This window comes from Manduca sexta, chromosome 17, assembly GCF_014839805.1.
Source record: "Manduca sexta isolate Smith_Timp_Sample1 chromosome 17, JHU_Msex_v1.0, whole genome shotgun sequence".
In the NCBI taxonomy this organism is placed as follows: Eukaryota; Metazoa; Arthropoda; class Insecta; order Lepidoptera; family Sphingidae; genus Manduca; species Manduca sexta.
Genome location: NC_051131.1, coordinates 4,526,656 through 4,548,021, shown reverse-complemented (window position 1 = coordinate 4,548,021; position 21,366 = coordinate 4,526,656). Strand labels below are relative to the sequence as shown.

The 21,366-nt window shown below is 35.2% G+C and overlaps 2 protein-coding genes across 3 annotated transcripts; both read right to left on the bottom strand.

Moving 5' to 3' along the window:
- Positions 1-1,561: 1,561 nt before the first annotated feature.
- On the bottom strand, positions 1,562-21,236 carry LOC115445166. Of its 2 annotated transcripts, XM_037439747.1 has the most exons (4): positions 20,901-21,236; positions 19,525-19,616; positions 18,132-18,242; positions 2,345-3,114 (listed from the first exon to the last, which is right to left on the bottom strand). In XM_037439747.1, the coding sequence occupies exons 2-4, from the start codon at positions 19,569-19,571 to the stop codon at positions 2,412-2,414; spliced, it is 861 nt and encodes a 286-aa protein (XP_037295644.1). In that variant the 5' UTR covers positions 19,572-19,616; positions 20,901-21,236; the 3' UTR covers positions 2,345-2,411. The 2 variants fall into 2 exon arrangements, 1 of the variants encoding a protein (XP_037295644.1); XR_003938799.2 differs by lacking the exons at positions 2,345-3,114; positions 20,901-21,236 and adding an exon at positions 1,562-1,942 and having other exon boundaries at positions 19,525-19,569.
- Positions 3,391-6,244, bottom strand: LOC115445159 (putative uncharacterized protein DDB_G0286901). Its single transcript, XM_030171335.2, has one exon. It carries the CDS (start codon positions 6,196-6,198, stop codon positions 3,634-3,636), a length of 2,565 nt encoding a protein of 854 aa, XP_030027195.2. The 5' UTR covers positions 6,199-6,244; the 3' UTR covers positions 3,391-3,633.
- Positions 21,237-21,366: the final 130 nt, after the last annotated feature.

Below are 21,366 nucleotides of genomic sequence, written 5' to 3'. Positions count from 1 at the left end.
TAATTCATGCTTTCGAATTACCGTTTCTAAGACAAGGTGCTTTGAAGTTGATGTGCTGATGAAATGTAAAATGTTTTGAAAAAGTTGGTTATTCACTTTTTACTATATACAGAGAGGAAAATACTAAATAAACAGCACCGTCTTTTCAACTCTTTTTATGGACCTGTCAATAACACTAAACACTACAGAGATAATTGAAACCGGAGATATAAATGTCTAAACATATATATTTTGTTTCCTTGAATGTGTTATTCTGCACGTGTTTGTCTATAGCTTCAATGTATCGAAACGAAACATACGCAACCTAATTCTTCCTATTTTCCCATCTAGAATCTACACTCCATTGGAGATGGCTACATGGAATACCATGGGGTATTCCATGTAGCCATCTCCAATGGCGGTGTCAAATTACTCATGTTCTTTAGTTAATTTTAAATTTATCGGAATAAGTAAAAAATTTTAATCACCACCATTAAAAAATTTGATCTTGTTAGAATCGTGTCAACAGGAGTCAAAACTAGTGGTATAGATGTCAGTAAATATTTGAACACCTGGATATAAGACTTAAGTTTATCTAATTAATTATATAAATTAGAAACAAATAAAATAATCCATATTCTCTGAATCTGATTTCTGACCCCGTCCGACGGGATACGCGAGGGTAAATCCCATAACCCACAACAAAATATTGAAAGTAAACAAAGTTGATGACTCGAGCATTTGCAATTGCATATTCATTATTACAATTTAGCCATCATTTCAATCTAAAAGTTAGTTAAAATGTGAATAATTTCGTAATTTAGTTACATACAATTATCTCAAATATTTATATATTTTTACTTTTATAAAATGTACAATTATTTTGTTGCCAAATAAATAAAATAAAAATTAAATCTACAGACTCCTCCTACCCAGCATATCAATTTCATAAATAATAAGAACATCCGTAAGAATTACATAATGTACATTTATTTATACAATGTACTAACATTATTGTCTAACGATATTGATATCTAATCAATCGTATTATAGCATATAGTTACAAGTCTAACACGAATTCGTTGAATCAAGTGTTTACTTTGCTTACCCTGTCGCATGGAAGGAAACATGGTTTTGTTTGCCGGCATCGCTTCTAAGAATTAAAATCACGCCATTCGATTTTATCGTTACAAACTTCGAATACTGCATCTAACACGTCTGGTAACATTGACCTATTTTGCCACATTCCCAGATAGCAATTCGGCAAATTCTGCAATCTTTACCTTGGGTAAATAGGCCATTATTAATATCTTTTAATTTTTTAGTCACTATATAAATATTATCTATATCTTGTAAATGGGATAAGAAAAATATTGTCATCAATTACTTGACCGTTATAATTATTGCTTGTAATAGAAAAACTGCTTAAATGGTTGAAATATTAACAAGACTCGTGTACATATTATTAATCAGGATTACAGAATATCGGTAAATATTAACACATCGCTTCTAGACATATCTAAATTAGAATAATAATTTTTTTAATCATTATTTTATCAAAAACTCGTGTAATAAGACGACACTTGGAACAAACACATTTTTATTTATTTATTTTTAAGGAACAAACACATTATTAACTTTCTTACATATACAGAAAAACAAAGATTGACGTCTTACGTTTATTAACATGCCAAACTTGAAATAGTTATCTGATAATTTCCGATTATGATTTATTCTGACATTTGAAGATTTTGTACTACTCGATATATTGTAAAAATAAATCAATACGAACAATAATCTTTGTGAATTTTATCAAACAATTGTGCGTTTTATGATGTGAAAAAACAGTATTATCAATCATCGTAGTGTTCCCAATGAGATTCATTTGTTTTGGTTGTTCGTCGTCTCGTTATGCATTGTAGATTTGATCCCATAACTTCACCGGGTGGGCACGTTGACATAGCTGTTTGTACCAAAAAAATATTACGTACGTTATTTAAGCTACAGTTAGCATTCAAATATCGTAAAAACGAAAAGTGGTGACAGATGAGAAAGCTGTGAGATATTAAAAAGTCTGTGTGGTTTAAGATAATAATCATGTATACAGATAAAATTTATATGGAATCCCTTGGATATCACATAAATGGGATAAGAAAAATATCATCAATTACCAATAAATAGTAATTAAATGGATAACGTTGTGGGTTACACAGTTACTATTCACTGTATTAACTGTATTGTATTTGATTTAATACATATTGTGTAACTCTTTGTTATCCCAATATTAATAAATAAATACATATAGGTATTATGTAGGAATACACACATATAAATATCTACATACACTGGTAAGATAAAAACAAAGTCAAATTCACAATGGTTTTATTTAGAACACTTCACTAATACATTTTTACAAAAACATAAATGCAAAACTAAACGTCTCTAGAAAGTTCCATTTGAGGACTTTTAATTGAAAGTGTGCTTGTCATATCGGTTTGCGTTTCTTTATTCAAAGATTCCGTTAGTTTTTCGTGTACATTGTAGTGGTATTGTTGAGGAAAGATATTGATTTCCATAGTACCTTCTGTTATTGTCGGAGTGCAACCCAATAACAATGGTATAGAATTATAATCAGTAGTTATTCCTGACCGGAACAAAGCCATAAAAGGGTTGCTGCCAGAATGATGCGATATGGGTGCGGGATAAGACCTCTGGCTTTCACGAAAAAAAGGAAATGGCATTGTTGGTAAAATGTTATTCATTATGGCATCATGTTCTAATTGCTCAATAAAATCTTCTTCACTCGATCGAGTCACTCTGTCATTGGGAAGTAATATTCTTTCCTCTTCCGACATATCCGTATGGGATCTGAAGTTAGCTTCCTGCCTGGGTAAGACACTGGAAAAATGCGTTAGATGAACTGGAGGCAGAGAATTCATCATAGATACAGGCAGCTTGGAATACAAAGGGTGTACGTAAGGATAAATATCCACATCAGATCGTGATTGTTGCGTATATGGCGTCCATTGGCTGTACCATATAGTCGGCACTGGTATGTTCTTGCTCGATGGAATCGGATATTCATTATATAAAACGTTTTGCGGCTCCTCAGGCAATGTTGAATCATGTGAATACCTGTACGGCAATATAATATCGTTTAAGACTCCTTTTTTATGTAAATTACTCGAGGGTCCATTGACTTGAAGTGTCGTTGGGGCATCAGATGTTAGTTTATGAGCTTGTTTACCATTATCCTCTACGTTCGTTGTATCCTTTTTTTGCAAACTGACTAATTCTGTACACCGTCCAGAATCGAATAAAGTTAAAAAACTAATGATTACAATTATAGACACTAAAATTGCACTACATTCCATGATTAGTTTAGCACAAGTGATATAAATAAAATGTCAATTTCGAATAATGTCGTTTATTTTGCAATTCGCCTCATATTACTCTGTTCAGCAGTATGTTGGGTCAATTCAAATACAATCGCTTTATTATAAAGGTACGCATTCAGTAAATCGAAAGTCTACAAAAATGTAATTCATGAAATGTTTTACACTATTGTATCGTACAATATAATATTTAAATATTTAGTTTGTGATGTCTTACAGCATAAAATATATAAATAATTTTAATAGAAAACTGAATAAATTATAAAATCGTCAAGCTATAGTATAATCTTCCCGTTATCCGTTCCAAATCCATTACTGTTTGGTGTCCGAAATTTGTTTTGATTTTCTGTTTCGTGTTTGTTGGTGTTTTAATATTTGTGGTGTCCGAAATTTCATTCATTTTTTTCACCTCCCTCTTGTTGGGGAAGAAACTAAACTCGTCTTCGGTTCTGTATGCTGGCGAAGCGTATCCTGCAGGCAATGCTTTCGCCAAACTACCTGAAGTCACTGATGGAGAACAGCTCAGCAATAACGGGATACTACAGCCCCCTACATTGGCATTTGGGAAAAGCCCAACCGCGCTTGGAGACGCGACAGAACCAGCTACCGGTGCGAGTGGACCGTAGGCAGTTCTAGCACTTTCATGTGTCGGTTTCCAATGCATCATATTATTATCAGGACCGAAATTGACTCCTGCGTCTCTCATATTCATATGAAAATTAGGTTGTGCCATGCTATCCATATCTTGCGATTTTCCATGAGTCAAAGGACCATGAATTCTATTCATATGTGATGTATGGATGTGCGCGTGAGTGCTTGATGCATCAAAATTACTCGAAGATGTCATTGAAGGCATCATATGAGGCCCATTCATAAAGTGCGTGTTTAAAGATGGAGCCCTATTTTGAACGTCCGATGGAAAATCATCCATTCCATTGGATAACTTATGTTCATTGTTTGTCTTCTGATCAGAGGACCAACGCATATTAAATGCATGTTTTGAGGGTTGTTTCGGTGTATTATCATTATCAGACGATTTCATTCCTGTATGTAATTCTTTGTGTAGTGGTTGAAAATCTTGTCCTTGGATAGTCAATTGAGATTTAGGCATCATCTGTTCGTTTTGTCCCATTTTTCCCTGGAACTGGTTTATTTCCGTATCACCAAAAGGTTTGGCGATTGCATGCTGCACGTGTTGAGTTTCGCCTGTCATTGCATCATCATTATTACTCCTGGTTTGATGCAAAAGCTGATTTGATGGAGTAGTATCTAAAGTGTCAACAGATTTACCATGTTCTGCTTGTAATTGATTATTCTCATGAGTATCTAAACTATCATTATTTGTTGCGGATTTAGTCAATGTGTTCATATCCTCGGGTTTGTTTGTGTTGGTTTTATCATCATTGAAAGTTTTTACGACATCCTTGTCCAAGCAGTCGGCAGCATTTCTTGTTTTATCTGGTTCTGTTGATTTCATATGAATCTCTGGTACAATTGAATTAGGAGTCAAGATATCTCCATCAGTGGTCATCGTTTCACTGTTATTAATATGAAGGTCTTTTCCAGAACCCTGTTCCACATTTCTCATAGAATTAATTTTACTCTGTTCTGAGTCAGCGGTGTCAAATTGCTTTTTTCCATCAAAATGAATATCAGAACTTTTGCTTCGTTGGATATGACTGTCATCTTCATTTAAAGATCCAATCATCGTATTTGTAGTAGGGTTCTCATGAAAATTTGTTTCTCCATTATTATTTCTACCAAGGTTATCGTTGTTTGCATTTACGTGTGATTCTACGATGGTAGAAGCAAAACTATTCATATCATCGGTAGAATCTTTTCTTTCACCTTGATTGTTGGCCTCTTTTGCATCAAGCAATTTACTGTCGCATTGCTTGGGCTTATCTTGAGTTTTGTCGATCAATTCAATATTTCCTGCACGCATTTCATGAAATATTGGATGGCTATCGATATTGTCATTCATGTTAGGAGTTTGTGTCATTTGAAAATCATTGAAAGATTTAAAACTGTCTTCGATATTCCTTGCAATTTCTGAATTTTTTTGAATATTTTTCATAGCTTCTTTCCATTGAGCCATTCTTTCTTCTTCAGTTTTTGCTATCGTAACGTGAACATTGTGCAGTGAATCTGAATCTTTTGCCGTTGTTGTATGAATACTCATTGTTTCCATATCACCAAAATTTTTATGAATATGTTCAAGAACTTGTCTTGCAGCATCAATATCTTCATGGATGTGAGCATCAACGTCATCGTGTTCTCTCTGAGTTAATTTTGTTTCAGGTTTTTGTTCCATCTTCCTTAAATCCCTTTCTAAGTTTGCTATGGCTTCCTTAGCCATTTTCAGACTGTGCTTCATTTCATCTTCTGACATAACATGATCACCGATATCTTCAATTGTCGTGGTCCTCATTAAATCTGAAGATTTTGGTAAGATTTTCTCGTCACACAGTTTCACTTTGACTCTTTCCTTGCAGCTTTCACGTGAATTGGCCTGTTCTTTTTCCTCGTCAGAATCCCGATACAAATGATATCCAACTTTCTTTTTGACAATAATAGGCTTCTTAAAATTTAAACTTCGAGCTGTTTCAGGAAATGAATCCAATTCGAAAGCATGACTTGGTGATGTGTCGATATTAGAAAATTCAGTAAATCCATGATTACCGGCCGGAGACTTCTTCTCACGTAGCGTCAAATCTTCCGAAAAATCTTGTGTTGTCTTGAATTCTTGAAAGCCTTGTTCGTGTAGTGCTGGGGCTGCTATGGCGCCACACACCAAAGCAGTGAGCACCACTAGTGTCTCCATCGTGTTGACGATGGTTCGTTTGATGTTGAGATGAGTCTTACGCGGCTTTTATATGAATTTAATAAACGTTTCATACGAGTAAGTACAACATTACGTGCCCTTTCATACAGTAATTTTACGAATGCTGAGCCGACACATTTGATTCACAGCACATCGGAGAAATATTTGTGCCAAAATGAATTCCTAAAACGTGATTGTGTAGTATCGTTACTCACATAAATGTTCGAGAATTATTAAAAAAATAAATCATATACTTCTATCATTACTTGTACTTACATACTAGAATATTGATATGCCTATGTTAGTATAGATCGTAATTTACAGTAAATTTATTATTATACTCTACTTTATTATTTTTAACTTCCTTAAAAAATAAAGCGAAAAGTAATATGTATGACAATATGACATACCATTTAAACAATTATTATAATCTATATACTATTATATAAAGCTGAAGAGTTTGTTTGTTTGTTTGTTTGTTTGTTTGTTTGTTTGTTTGTTTGTTTGTTTGAACGCGCTAATCTCAGGAACTACCGGTCCAAACTGAAAAATTATTTTTGCGTTGGATAGCCCTTTGTTCGTGGAGTGCTATAGGCTATATATCATCACGCTATACCCAATAGGAGCGGAGCAGTAATGGCTAATCTCAGGAACTACCGATTCGAACTGAAAAATTCTTTTTGTGTTGAATAGCCCTTTGTTTGTGGAGTGCCCTAAGTTATATATCATCACGCTATGACCAATAGGAGCGGAGCAGTAATGGCTAATCTCAGGAACTATCAGTTTGAACTGAAAAATTTGTTTTGTGTTGGATAGCCCTTTATTTGTGGAGTGATATAAGCTATATATCATCACGCTATGACCAATAGGAGCGGAGCAGTAATGAAACATGTTGCAAAAACGGGGACAATTTATTATTTTTGAGAGCTTCCGTTGCGTGCGCTGCGTAAACGGTTAAAGTTATGCAACAATGATGTATGACGGGATTGTTCCTCTTAAAAAGTTCTAAAAAATATATTATAAAACAAAAGTCCCCCGCTGCATCTGTCTGCCTGAACGTGTTAAACTCAAAAACTACCCAACATATTAAGAGGAAATTTGTTATGGAGACAGTTTGGGACCCTGGGAAGAACATAGGCTCCCGGGAAACTACTACTTTTATAACGGTAAACTTTAGCCTGAAAAACTTTATAACGCGAGCGGAGCCGCGGGCAAAAGCTAGTAAATAAATATACAAAAACATGTATAGGATCACGTCTTTGTTCGTGCCATTCTACAATTTTATCAGGAAAGTATTTCCTAATTAAACGGCGAAGTAATATAATTAAAATGGGATGCATATTCACTATTTAAATGCATGTTCTGCTATTAAAATATGGAAATACGATACTTCCAATCGTATTTTCTGTTCTTGGCAATGATTTTATGAATACTATTTCTTAATTAACTAACTTTTGCCTCTGGCTCCGTCCACGTGCAAGCGTGTATGTATGGTTGAATACAAACCATCAGAGATTCGGATGAGCAGGGCGGTGTCGCCACCAGAAATTGGATAAGGACCAGCGGCTTTTCTGTGATTAATTTAATAGGTCCAAATATTAGACTAATTTTTATTCCATCTTTTAAGTTCATTAACGCACCGGCTTCACTAATTGCGTTGTGCGTATCAATAAGCCCTGGTTATTCCTGGTCAAATGATCCATTTCTAGATTTGCTGGCACACTAATAAAATATTTATGCTGGCGTTAGAATATATTTTATATCCGCCCTGATATCGGCCAGCGTACACGAGGTATTAAAACCCGTTACATTGGTCCACGTAAGTGTGTCGCGTTCCGGGATCAGCCTGTGTAGGGGAGACCGAGGAGGTTTGTGACAGAGGAGAGTTGTGACAAAGACGATTTCTCAGAACCTCCGACCGTTAGGGAACTGGCTACAGCGCACGATTGTTTCTTTAGAGACACACTACTCGATACTGTGAGCGCCAGTGGCGCACGGCCAGCGGTTTCGTAAGTACGACGTCCGCATGGAAAAAAAACTGAAAAGTAAGTTTTATATCAAAATTTTGATTGTATTTATATCGATACATGTTATGTCCAGGTGGATTTGCAATTTTTTCTTATATTTTGCGGTTTATGAAGTTTCAAAGCATGGCACTGTATTTTTGTGTTTGGATCTTGTTTCGAAATTAAGCAATATTATTTTGACCAGGTCACGATTTCTGGCACCTAGGAAAGTTGTGACAGCGTGTCACAACTCTCCTAGGCTAAGTTCATTTTCTGATTACCTTGTTTTTACATGCTATTTGCAATGTTTGTTTTCTATTTATGTGTATAAATTCGTTTGTTTTAATTAATTCTTACACCCTACTTTGACTTTAAAGTATGCGATAATTAAAATTCGTCTTTAAAATGATTTTTTTGTTAGGAACTTGTTTGGGTATGCGGTTTAATGTTGAATGCTGAATTATCTATTTATTGTTTTAGAATGCCGAATAATTACACGCAAAAGACTGATAGGGGCCTCGTTAGTGTCAATATTTATGAATTGGCCTTTGAAGAAGTTGCTAATAAGAGGTCAAAGTCTTCCAAATGCCGCATCCTCTTGCAATCTCAACTACATGTCTTTACATAGGTTTATTAAGAAGAAAAAGGCTTTTCAAGATAATGCAACTGATGTGGCTGCGTCTATGAGTTATGTCAGTCCTACGGTATTTACAGAAGACGGAGAAAATATATTATGCGATTATTTATTGACATGTGCAGCATTCAATGATGGGCTGACAACAAAAGAAACGAGAAGTATTTAAGTATTTTGCCTTTATGTTGGCAAAAAAATGAGAAGGCAGGAGAAGTGTAGCTCAGTACCAGATCAAATGCAAAGTGGGTCCAGTGTCTGAAATGCAGAGGCTTGTCTCACGAAGATTGCATTGGGGGCGAGCTGCGATGTCTGTCATTTATTTATTTTTGCTTATCAGACTAGATTAAGATTTTTGACTGATTTTAAAACGACTGATCTCATAAATATGCCATAAATACTTATAAAAGATTTAATGCTTGTTATGTTAATGTTTCATGTTATTGTAGTACTTATAATTCTGTCAAAAAATAAGTAAAGTATTTTTATGCAAAAAAAAGTTTATTTTGTTTATATTACATACAGGGTCATTTTGACATTGCGTTACTAAATGAAACCATGTGGTTTCAGACGAGTTTCATGAAGACGAGTATGTACTCGTCTTCATCTTTGTTGACATTGTGCCAAAAATCACCCATTAATAACTAATATTTTCACGAGTAATCCTGGTTTTAGTTATCTGATTTTTTGATCATTTTGTACTTTAATGCGAATATGGCGTGTATGGGGGTGTATTTCTGACTGGAAGTATGATGTTGCCGCTGCAACAAATTCTCTTAGAGTAGTAGTAGTGGCTTTAGGACGTGTAAAATTGGAATTGCTTTTTATTAATATTTATTTTGTTCGAAACTTATACTTTTTTTATTTTTACATCTACGGCTCAAGTAACTTATTGTAAAGTGTTATTTCCAAGTAGATGAGTATGTGGTTTCATTTAGTAAAGCGTTGTCAAAATGACCATGTATGTAAATGTACTTGTCTATCAAATATAATCCAGATACACAGCTGTCACAACTTACCTTTGTACCTGTCACAACTTACCTCGGTATTAGGAGAGTTGTGACAAAGGGAGTAGTTTCAGTTTTCATGGATTTTCTCAGAAATCATATACCTTTTATTTACTTTAATGACTGTTTTTAAAACGGTAAGGACTGAGCTATAATGAGGCATACAGTTCATAATCGTGGTATATTTCTTTCTTGAGATATGTTCATTTAAGTAAAATTTGTCACAACCTTCCTAGGTCTCCCCTATATCCGGTTCTAATAGGCCGGCATAAATGTGTCGACTGCCGAGGGGTGATCATCTCTCATCAATCAACATTGTATTGGACGCCACTCCATTTACCTTCAGGTCCAGTGGGATTAATTTGTCGTGCCCGCATAACAAAAAATATAATGAGCATTGTACAAATTGTTTTATGATTAAGGTGGTAGCTCAAGGTCCATTTTCATACATTTTGTTTCGGCTTTAATCTGGGTAACTAAACAAGTATTGGCAAGTAAAGAATTTAAATTCACGTCTAGTTAGTGATTAGTTCTCGCAGTTGAAGAAAAACGTAAAATAATTAATAATCATGGATATTTCGGCCTTTAAAATTTAATATGACGAAATTTTAAAGGCAGAAATATCCATGATTATTAATTATTTTTACATTTTTCTTTCAACTGCGAGAACTAATCACTAACTAGACGTGAATTTAAATTCTTTACTTGCCAATACTTGTTTAGTTACCCAGATTAAAGCCGAAACAAAATGTATGAAAATGGACCTTGAGCTACCACCTTAAGCTATTATACATAAAAATATAGACTGTTTGTTTGTATGTCGGAGAATGTAAAATAGTCACTTACAGTCGGAAGAGCGTTCCGGTATCATCCGGACAGTCAGTAGGACAGGTCAGCATAATTATTGTGAGTAATCACCGTAGAAGTATGCATGTCACTATTTATATACAATATAGCGTTATTTACTTTACGGGGTAGGCAGGATTATAACCATACCCACATTACGCCACATATATTAAATCCATATAATTATAATTATAAGTATATATTAAACTCGTTTCATTTTAACTTTAATTTTTACGGTGGTTGCTATCCGGGCGGTTATAAAATAAATCCTACCATCAGCAAGAAAAGAATATTCTGTCATTGTTTTCATCCAACAAAAATATAAAAGGCAAACCTGGCGCAATAACGAGAATAGAATTGCGCAATTATATTTTTATTAATTCACATTCTAGATAGCGGAAAGCGATCTTTCATAAATTTGTTGGTGTCTTCTTGATAAATTAATCGAACCCACTACATCTAGATTCTCAACTTGATTACAAACTCAAGATAAACAATTAGGATTCGCAGCTCTACCTATCTCTTAAGGACAGTGTGTGTGTTTGTGCGTGTTATTTAATTCAAAAACATTTATTATCACTATATAATAGTATGGTGAAGGTATATGTTAGAGATGTGACTATCAAAGAATCAAAATGTCCATAAAATAAAATACTATAAGGCTAGACAATGCAATGAGCCAGCAAAATAGATATTGAGTCGATACACAATACAACTCATTAAACAATATTTTGTTTGCTCGACAAATAAATATTAATATCCATAATTTTAGTAGGTTAAAAAAAATCGAATAATTGCCTTGTTTGTTAAATTTTATGATAGCATTTTAAGCTAGCGTGTTCACGGAAATTCAAAGACGCTAAATAGTAATTAATATGGTTTTTTTCGCAAAAAATACTTTTGACATCTCACAGGCCTCAAAGATCATTTCTGGTTTACCGGCAAACTAGACTAGTAGACTAAAATCTTGCAGTGGACCTCTGTGACCATTAAGAGATGGTTCTGGATATTGTGAAGACATATTTCTTTTTTTATTCTCCAACTCCTCCCTATTTTTCTATTTGACTAATTTCGTTGCGGGATAAAGACAAATTAGTGTTCCCTGAGACTCGCCGAGCTTCACCGCTCGGTTTTATAAATTGCGTGCCACTGCTGATCCTGGCTTACAGGAGTTGTAATGGAAGGTGTGAGGGCAGGAAAGTCTATTTATTAAGGATAGCAAACGGTAATACATTATAAATCTGTTTCATATATATTGTTATGGTATATGGTTATGCAATACCAGTATGTTTTAATGATCTATTTGACTCTTTCTAGTCAATCTCAGTCATGTTATGATAATTATAGATTTATAATTAAACAGTGAAACGGATACAGCATTTAGACATAATTATTGTCTACATAAAAATAAATTATTGGAAACGATATGTAGTAATTTTTTTTCTTGTTTCAGGATATAGTATGATGCAACTTTTTGATGAATAAAATATGTATTTACATAATTATTTATTGTTTTAAAACAAAGAAGTAACAAAATACTTATCATATAAGTAGTATGAATTTAAACATTGTCATGTCGTTAATATATTTTATTGCTCAGTTTTTTACAACCATTCAATTCCCGCAATGGTATTCGGGGATTCTAATCTGTTAAAAATAAAAGTATATAGATGGTAAATAATTTAATGGGTACTTATTTAACAAATTACCTTAGATATTAAATAAACTACACAATACATCTATTTAATATTTATGCAAACTAATGTGACTGGGCTCGTGCGTGGCTCCTGTATGATCGTGGGCAGCTTCCTCTTGACCATTCTCGTGGGCTCCCATGTGAGGATCCATGACAACTCGGTACAGGTTCGCTGATGCGTCGAACGGCGATGATACATGCTGATGCGGCTGGGCTTGCACTATCCGACCCTGGACTATAGATGGTGAACAGCTGAATAGCAGCGGGACGTTACACCCGCCTGAATTCGCGTTGGGGAAGACTCCGTACGCTGCAGGACCGGGCGCTGGTATCGGCATGGGGCCTATATGTGCAGGTGCGGTGCCATACGCTCCATATCGTGCCATCGGCATGTGATCTTGCGTAATGTGGTCCACGTCCGAAAATCCATGTAGTTCTTGCTCTTCTAAGGGTTCCACTGAGCGGTAGTGCGGTCCACCGTAGCCGTAGTGTGGGACGACGTATCCACCGTGTATCGGTACGTCGTGGTGGTAGGGTGGCCCGAATGGTGGCAGCGACGCGGCCGCGGCGGCAGCGGCGCACGGAGAAACATACTGGATGCCGTATTCAGAGCGCTTATCTCGAAACAAATCCTGTTTGTATTGTTGATTTGTCCGAGCTTCGTGTTCTGTAGGTGTAGAGGCTACCACTGCAGCCAGAGCCACGATTACAAACGATGTTAACAACTTCATCACAAATGATTTACTAACGTGCCCACTAAAGTTGACCTAACAACAATATTTATACAAATGTAGCAACTGTCGTTACGATCAACAATAAGTACTTATGTTGCAAACCTACTTTTATAAAACACAACTTGACCGACATAATTCCGCAAACTCATGTGCATCTGCGATGATTTTTATTACATGTTTGGATGATTCTATAAGGTCCAAAGTGCACACAGGTGGTGATTTACTGCATCCAAATACGGTATACTTTAATCAACATAATACAATTCTTAATACAGAGTGAACTCCTCAGTGTTTTTGAAAGATTTGTAATTTTTTTTATAGCTGACAGAAAACAAAGGCGAGTAAACTATGTAACCACACAGCTTAGACCTATGGTTATAGCACTTTGAAATTGTTCAACGAGACCCATAAATACAGTTGCAAAAACTCAGAAAACAAATTGTCAATTTATCCCTTAAGGATGCTAAATTCCATTGGACTCAAGTCTAAGAAAAATACTACGAAATATGTACCTAGTACATATTTTGTAGTATTTTTTTTCTTCACTAATAACATTGTCTAAAGAACCTAACGGGATAGCTCTCATTTTTGCACTTATAATTTTGTCTAATGCATTATGAATTTTACTCAATTTAATAGGGCTAATTTTCTTCATACAAACAGACAAAGGTTGGGACCCGGTTAAATGACCTGGCATTTTGATTTATGCTAAATTCTAAGACATTAATGTTTCAAAATCCTTTTTGAAAAAAAATATTTCGTTTTTTTATTTAATGGTCGCTAAGACCTGTAACCACCCAGGTCTACACGCCTGCCTTATCGTATTCAGGTATAACTAGAAAATGTTTTTATTAAAGTTTACATTGCCTCAAACACCTTCTCCAGAATGTCTATCCGCTATTAAACTGTTGTGTTTCTGACCGATTGACGTTAATTACTTATAGAACATCAAGTTCCTGACGAAGCGTTTTAGAAAAACCCAAAAAGTGCTCCTCCACCTGAAAATCGAACCCAAAACAAAACAATCAAAGTGCATAACAAATATAAGTACATAAATATATTCTCATAACAACGATCACTGTCCGTAAAGCATACAGGAAAAGTTATTAACTTTTTCCTTTCTTATTCTATCTGTACGCAAGAAAGACATTATATTTTATTATAAAATAATTAGAAACACATTTAAAAAATATTCCATCTCCAACAAAATTAAACTTGGAAGTATTATTATACGTCATATGTGTAGGTACGCACACAGCTGAAGAAAATACCTCGTTAACTTACATAGAATCACGTATTTATTACTCAGTACTTGAAATTGCTGTAATATTATTATAATACTAGCTTTTGCTCGCGGCTCCGCCCGCGTTATAAAGTTTTTCAGGCTAAGGTTTTCCGTTATAAAAATAGTAGTTTCACGGGAGCCTATGTTCTTCCCAGGGTCTCAAACTGTCTCCATACCAAATTTCATCTTAATACGTTAGGTAGTTTTTGAGTTTAACACGTTAAGGCAGACAGATGCAGCGGGGGACTTTGTTATATTATTTAGAACTTTTTAAGTGAAACAATCCCGTCATACATCATTGTTGCATAACTTTAACCGTTTACGCAGCACAGGCAACGGAAGCTCTCAAAACTCATAATTTTCCCCGTTTTTGCAACATGTTTCATTACTGCTCCGCTCCTATTGGTTATAGCATGATGATATATAGCCTATAGCACTCCAGGAACAAAGGGCTATCCAACACAAAAAGATTTTTTCAGTTCAAACCGGTAGTTCCTGAGATTAGGCCATTACTGCTCCGCTCCTATTGGTCATAGCGTGATGATATATAGCTTATAGCGGTCCACAAATAAAGGGCTATCCAACACAAAATGAATTTTTCAGTTGAAACCGGTAGTTCCTGAGATTAGCCATTACTGCTCCGCTCCTATTGGTCATAGCGTGATGATATATAACTTTAGCACTCCACAAAGGACTATTCAACACAAAAATATTTTTTCAGTTCGAATCAGTAGTTCCTGAGATTAGCCATTACTGCTCCGCTCCTATTGAATATAGCGTGATGATATATAGCCTATAGCTCTCCACGAACAAAGAGCTATCCAACGCAAAAAGAATTTTTCAGTTTGGACCTGTAGTTCCTGAGATTAACCATTACTGCCCCGCTCCTATTGGGTATAGCGTGATGATATATAGCCTATAGCACTCCACGAATAAAGGGCTATCCAACGCAAAAAGAATTTTTCAGTTTGGACCGGTAGTTCCTGAGATTAGCCATTACTGCCCCGCTCCTATTGGGTATAGCGTGATGATATATAGCCTATAGCACTCCACGAACAAAGGGCTATCCAACGCAAAAAGAATTTTTCAGTTTGGACCGGTAGTTCCTGAGATTAGCGCGTTCAAACAAACAAACAAACAAACAAACAAACTCTTCAGCTTTATATAATAGTATAGATTTTTCAAATTTATACAATCGTGTACTAGTGACTATGGAACTTAGTTAAAAGAAGCGGTTTTAAATTTGAGTCTTGCATCGCGTATAATGTTTACACGCGCCAATTAATTTTTTTACGGGTTAGATGATGCTGAGGAAAATTGCTTCGTATTATAGAGATTATCTTTCTCGAGTTCGTTCTGTAAAACAAGAGTGTTGTACAGAACGAACTCGAGAAAGACAGACATTCATAAATTAATAATATGTTAATAGCGTTGATTTTGCTTAGCGAAATCTTACAGTATCAATATGATAACATTTTTCTTTCAAAACTTATAAAAATAACTATATTACTGGTGGTAGGATATACATTATACCCGCCCAGATAGCGTAGGTGTTAAAACCCGCCATAATGGCCCACGTAAATATGTCGCTTACTGGGATCGGTCTTTGTATATCCGGTTCCAACAGGCCGGCATAATTGTATCAACTGCCGAGGGGTAATCATCTCTCGTCAGTTGTCATTCTATTGATTCCACTCCACTCACCATCAGGTGCAGTGAGGTCACTTTGTCGTGAACGTATCAAAAAAACTAAATAAATTTAAGTGTACTCATTTTTGAGTTAAGTATGTAATTCATAATTATTGGCACGTTTATAAAATCGTTATTTTGCTTACTTACTAATGTAAACAAAGGTCATGAGAAACAGCATACGTTACAAAATTATAATTCGTATAATTTCTCATACTTTACAATGACCTAGATAATCAAAATTGAACTCAAAATTTACATTCATAACATCTAATAATAATATTTCCGTATCGTACATTCGTGCAGGAAATAAGTATTATTGTGGTTGACAAATATTCACAGTAACACGACCTTTAGAAATGTGGCAGACGTCGTTTGTGATCAGAGCGGGCTCTAGCTCATGTGCCGCCCGTGTGCAGTCAATTTCTTCGCGACCCCTAGCAGTCAAAGTAATCCTTGATAAATTTGATACTTAAGGTTAAATCAAAAGTTATTGTATAAGGTAAAAAAGCTGCTCGCCGGCCTTAGCACGGGCGCAGGTTGTTTGATAGAGCCAGTGTAGCGAGCGATGTCTCTTTGAAGGTGTCGTGTCTAGCGCTCCCTAACAGACTGCGCCCGTGTGCAGAGCACACCCTGCACAATAGGTAAAGCCGCCTCTGCGTGTGATGCAATGTATTAAAATAATAAAGTAGGTAGGTACTTCGTACACATAAGTGGCACCAGACTCAATCACCTACCGCTATGTTCAATAAACGATCCCAATCGCTTTTTTCGATCTATCTCAAAAATTTACCAATCAGAATAAAGATTTTTTGGCATGACTACATTTATACGATTTATTATGATTGGTTCATTCTTGCAATTGGATTAAAAACGTAGATTGGGATCGTTTATTGAAAATGGTGGTTCTAGATAGTACCAAGATAGCTAGCTTACTAAAAATTAATAGTTAAATCCACTTTAAACAAGTACAAAGATTGTTGTATGTCTTTATAGTGTGTACACAATTGATATTTTTTGTCAATACACATCGTCATCACCATCGTCAAGTATAGGAAGTCTACTGCTGAATATAGCCCTGGCTTAAAGATTTTCAGGTCAGTCTGTTAGAAGAGGCCTGCATGCAATGATGCTGTTCATAATATTTTGCACGTGTGGAAGGCCGACTGTACGCAAGAGTGTAAGACGACTGCATCATACGCCGCACCGCGCGGAGGTCGCCACATGTTCTGAAAAAAGTCGGCAGAAAAAGAGGCCAACAAATTTTTTGTATCCTTTTATAGGCAAGGACGCAGGCTGATTTGCACAGCCCGGCTCTTGTATTTTGACTAAGACGGCTTAGTAGGTTGGTTACAAAATATTGCATAGATACACGTGTGGCGAACGTATTAACGAACAAAACCAAAACAATAGTGTAATTAAACAGTACGCATTGTTTTATCACCACTTTGGATGAGCTTAACTTTCATCGTAAATAACATAATTAAAGATTCAGTTATCGCTAACTGCTAATCTTTGACAAAAAATTTCTTCGTAAAGATAGTATAAAGTTTGATTTATTGTTAATAAATCATTTCTTAGAAATGTATATGGTATATTTTAATACGTAATTCAATATGTATTGCATAAAATATTTTTGTAAACGGGCACAACATTGACGACGAGACGCAAGGCGAAGCGGCGCTCCACCTAGTAAAAGGTAAAAGGTGCGGTATCGCGGTAGAGTATCAGTTGAGGAGATGATTATCATCGAAATAATACTATTTTTCGGATTTAAACGCGGTTTTCTATATTTTGATTTACTGATAACAATTATGCCGACCTGTTAGAAACAGGACATACACAGGCTGATTGAGGAACACGACACTTCATGATGCACTATTGCAAGTTTTATGCCATTTGTACGGTGGTCGATATGTCGCAAATAGATACAAAATAATCTACGATCATTTGTATATGGCATCTGAATTCGATTGAGCAAAAGGTTAAAGGCTATGATTGATGATGATGATGATGATATGATGGATGGGTTATCATACCTGGACATTGCTGCACTAATACACATCTCTTGGAATATTCGTCTCGTACGTACCCGGCAGCACACCGACAGCCAACGCGGCAGTCCCATAATGAGGCACATTGCACATCGCCTATATAGGTTTTTTTTAATTAGTGAAATGTGGAAAACGTTTTTTTTTTAAGGCTTAGACTAACTAACCTTGCAAAGCTCTAATATTTAAAAAAAATATTGAAAGATGATAAAACGACAACTGAATGTATGGTTTAATGAAAATTAAGGAAACAGCAAAATGTGTAATTATTTTTCTGTTACCAAGATTAATTACATCAAAGTTATTTCATACTAATTAAATTAACCAGTCACAAACTTTCCCTCCCTACCCTTTTACGTCTACTGTACTAGTATAACAATTTGCTTTGGTAAATAAAAATCTTTACGTTATACTTACTTAGTTATGACAAATTTAGTAAACATACATAAATATCTCAATATTTTTTAGACATCTATGTTTTTCATTGCGTTTATTTTTAAAATAATACTTATAAGAACTTGTAAACATTTCACCTAAGCCTAATGATAAAGCATTAGATAAAGTAAATCTTTGTATAGTATATAACATTATGTCGATACAATTTTTCAGAGAATTATTGTATAATCGGATCAGATACCGCGCAATACGCAACTTCAGGTTATTTCCAATCAAAAACATAAACAAAATGATTCTCTATAACACATTATCACTTACAGTTAAAATTACAAAGACAAAAACAATTATGATAAGTTGCTAAATACTAACCCCCTTATTCATAGACGTTTTTTATCTAATGACCGAGTAAGGCTGTGATAACAAGTCTGTTTCTCAGTACTGACGGCATGGCAGTCTTCGCAGTGCGTAGACGTAGGGCCGTTGTGATTGGCTAATATTGAAATACAACAATAATAACCAATCACAACGGCCCTATGTCTATTTCTCAGTGCCGTTGGGCACTGAGAAACAGGCTTGTTATCACAGCTTTACTTCGTCCTTAGATAAAAAACATTTATGAATAAGGGGGTTACTTTTTAATAATTTCTAGAGAAATTCTGTATAGGAGTTTTGAGGGTGTGTGAAGTCTATCAATCCGCTCTAGACCAGCTTGGTGGACTAAGGTCTAATCCTTCTCGATAATAGAGGAGGCCCGTGCACAGCAGTGGGACCAGTACACAAGGTTAATATTTTTATTTACTTAATTATTAATTTAAATAACTAAATGAATTTTCATAGTAGGTATATGAACCGCTGCGCCGTGAACTTTCGTAATAATTAAATTTTTGTATCTATGAATAAATAAATAAATAAAAATATAAATCTATAATGTATAATGGGTCTATAATATATTATTTCAAAATATACTGGTATGTTTAACTCTCACCTGAAGTTAGAAATATTAAATTCACGCAAGTAGGCGGACACTTCCATCCACACAATGAAAATTGTTCATGGTCTCTTAAACACATTGATGTTCTGTAATCCACAACGTTTTTCACGTAAAATAATAACAAAACATAGTGCCGCAGCATGTTCAAATAGAAATTAATATGAATTATTTATTGTGGTTTGTGTAATAAAACTGCAAACGGAATTGATTCATTTCTTTAACGTGTATTGTATAACAATAAATTGTATTAAGTTGAAACTTTTTTATTTGAAGATACTTTTATACCTTATAGTTTAGTTTACTAATATCAATACAATGTAATCTATACTATTATATAAAGCTGAAGAGTTTGTTTGTTTGTTTGTTTGTTTGTTTGAACGCGCTAATCTCAGGAACTACCAGTCCAAACTGAAAAATTCTTTTTGCGTTGGATAGCCCTTTGTTCGCGGAGTGCTATAGGCTATATATCATCACGCTATACCCAATAGGAGCGGAGCAGTAATGGCTAATCTCAGGAACTACCGGTCCATACTGAAAAATTCTTTTTGCGTTGGATAGCCCTTTGTTCGTGGAGTGCTATAGGCTATATATCATCACGCTATACCCAATAGGAGCGGAGCAGTAATGGCTAATCTCAGGAACTACCGGTCCAAACTGAAAAATTCTTTTTGCGTTGGATAGCCCTTTGTTCGTGGAGTGCTATAGGCTATATATCATCACGCTATACCCAAAAGGAGCGGAGCAGTAATAGCTAATCTTAGGAACTACAGGTTCGAACTAAAAAATTCTTTTTGTGTTGAATGGCCCTTTGTTTTTGGAGTGCTCTAAGTTATATATCATCACGCTATGACCAATAGGAGCGGAGCAGTAATGGCTAATCTCAGGAACTACCGGTTCGAACTGAAAATTTCTTTTTGTGTTGAATAGCCCTTTGTTTTTGGAGTGCTCTAAGTTATATATCATCACGCTATGACCAATAGGAGCGGAGCAGTAATGAAACATGTTGCAAACACGGGGACAATTTATTAGTTTTGAGAGCTACCGTTGCGTGCGCTGCGTAAACGGTTAAAGTTATGCAACAATGATGTATGACGGGATTGTTCCTCTTAAAAAGTTGTAAAAAATATATTATAAAACATAGTCCCCCGCTGCATCTGTCTGCCTAAACGTGTTAAACTCAAAAATTACCCAACGTATTAAGATGAAATTTGGTATGGAGTCAGTTTGAGACCCTGGGAAGAACATAGGCTCCCGGGAAACCACTACTTTTATAACAGAAAACTTTAGCCTGAAAAACTTTATAACGCGTGCGGAGCCGCGGGCAAAAGCTAGTTATTAATAAGTTAGGTAAATACTTTATAAGTACTCACATGAGGCATTTTCAGATGCAGAGACTAATTAAGAGTTCCGGATATGGCAGCTGTACCTATCTACTTTTCCGCAATAAGTATCAGTACTCATTAGAGGGCATTTTGAGACTTAATTATAAGCTTCCAGGGGTCGAGCATGCCACGGATATCTAACCTTATTTCTATATGAGTTATGCAAAACGATCCTACTTACTATGTACATGCAGATGCAGCGCTTAGCGTCCTTAATAGCGCCTAAGATTTCAAGAATTCTATAAGAAAGAAATCAATACCTTACTTTATTCCCCTTTTTTACTTCTTCAAAAGTCAAAGGTTACTAAATATGAGGGTAGTTACTCATTACCACTCTGCAAGTCTCGATATCTTTTTTAAAAGGTGCAGTCTAATCGATAAACATTTTAGTTATATTTTTTAAACATACCTACATATAATTCGTAAGTATACATATGTATTAAAATATTGTGTA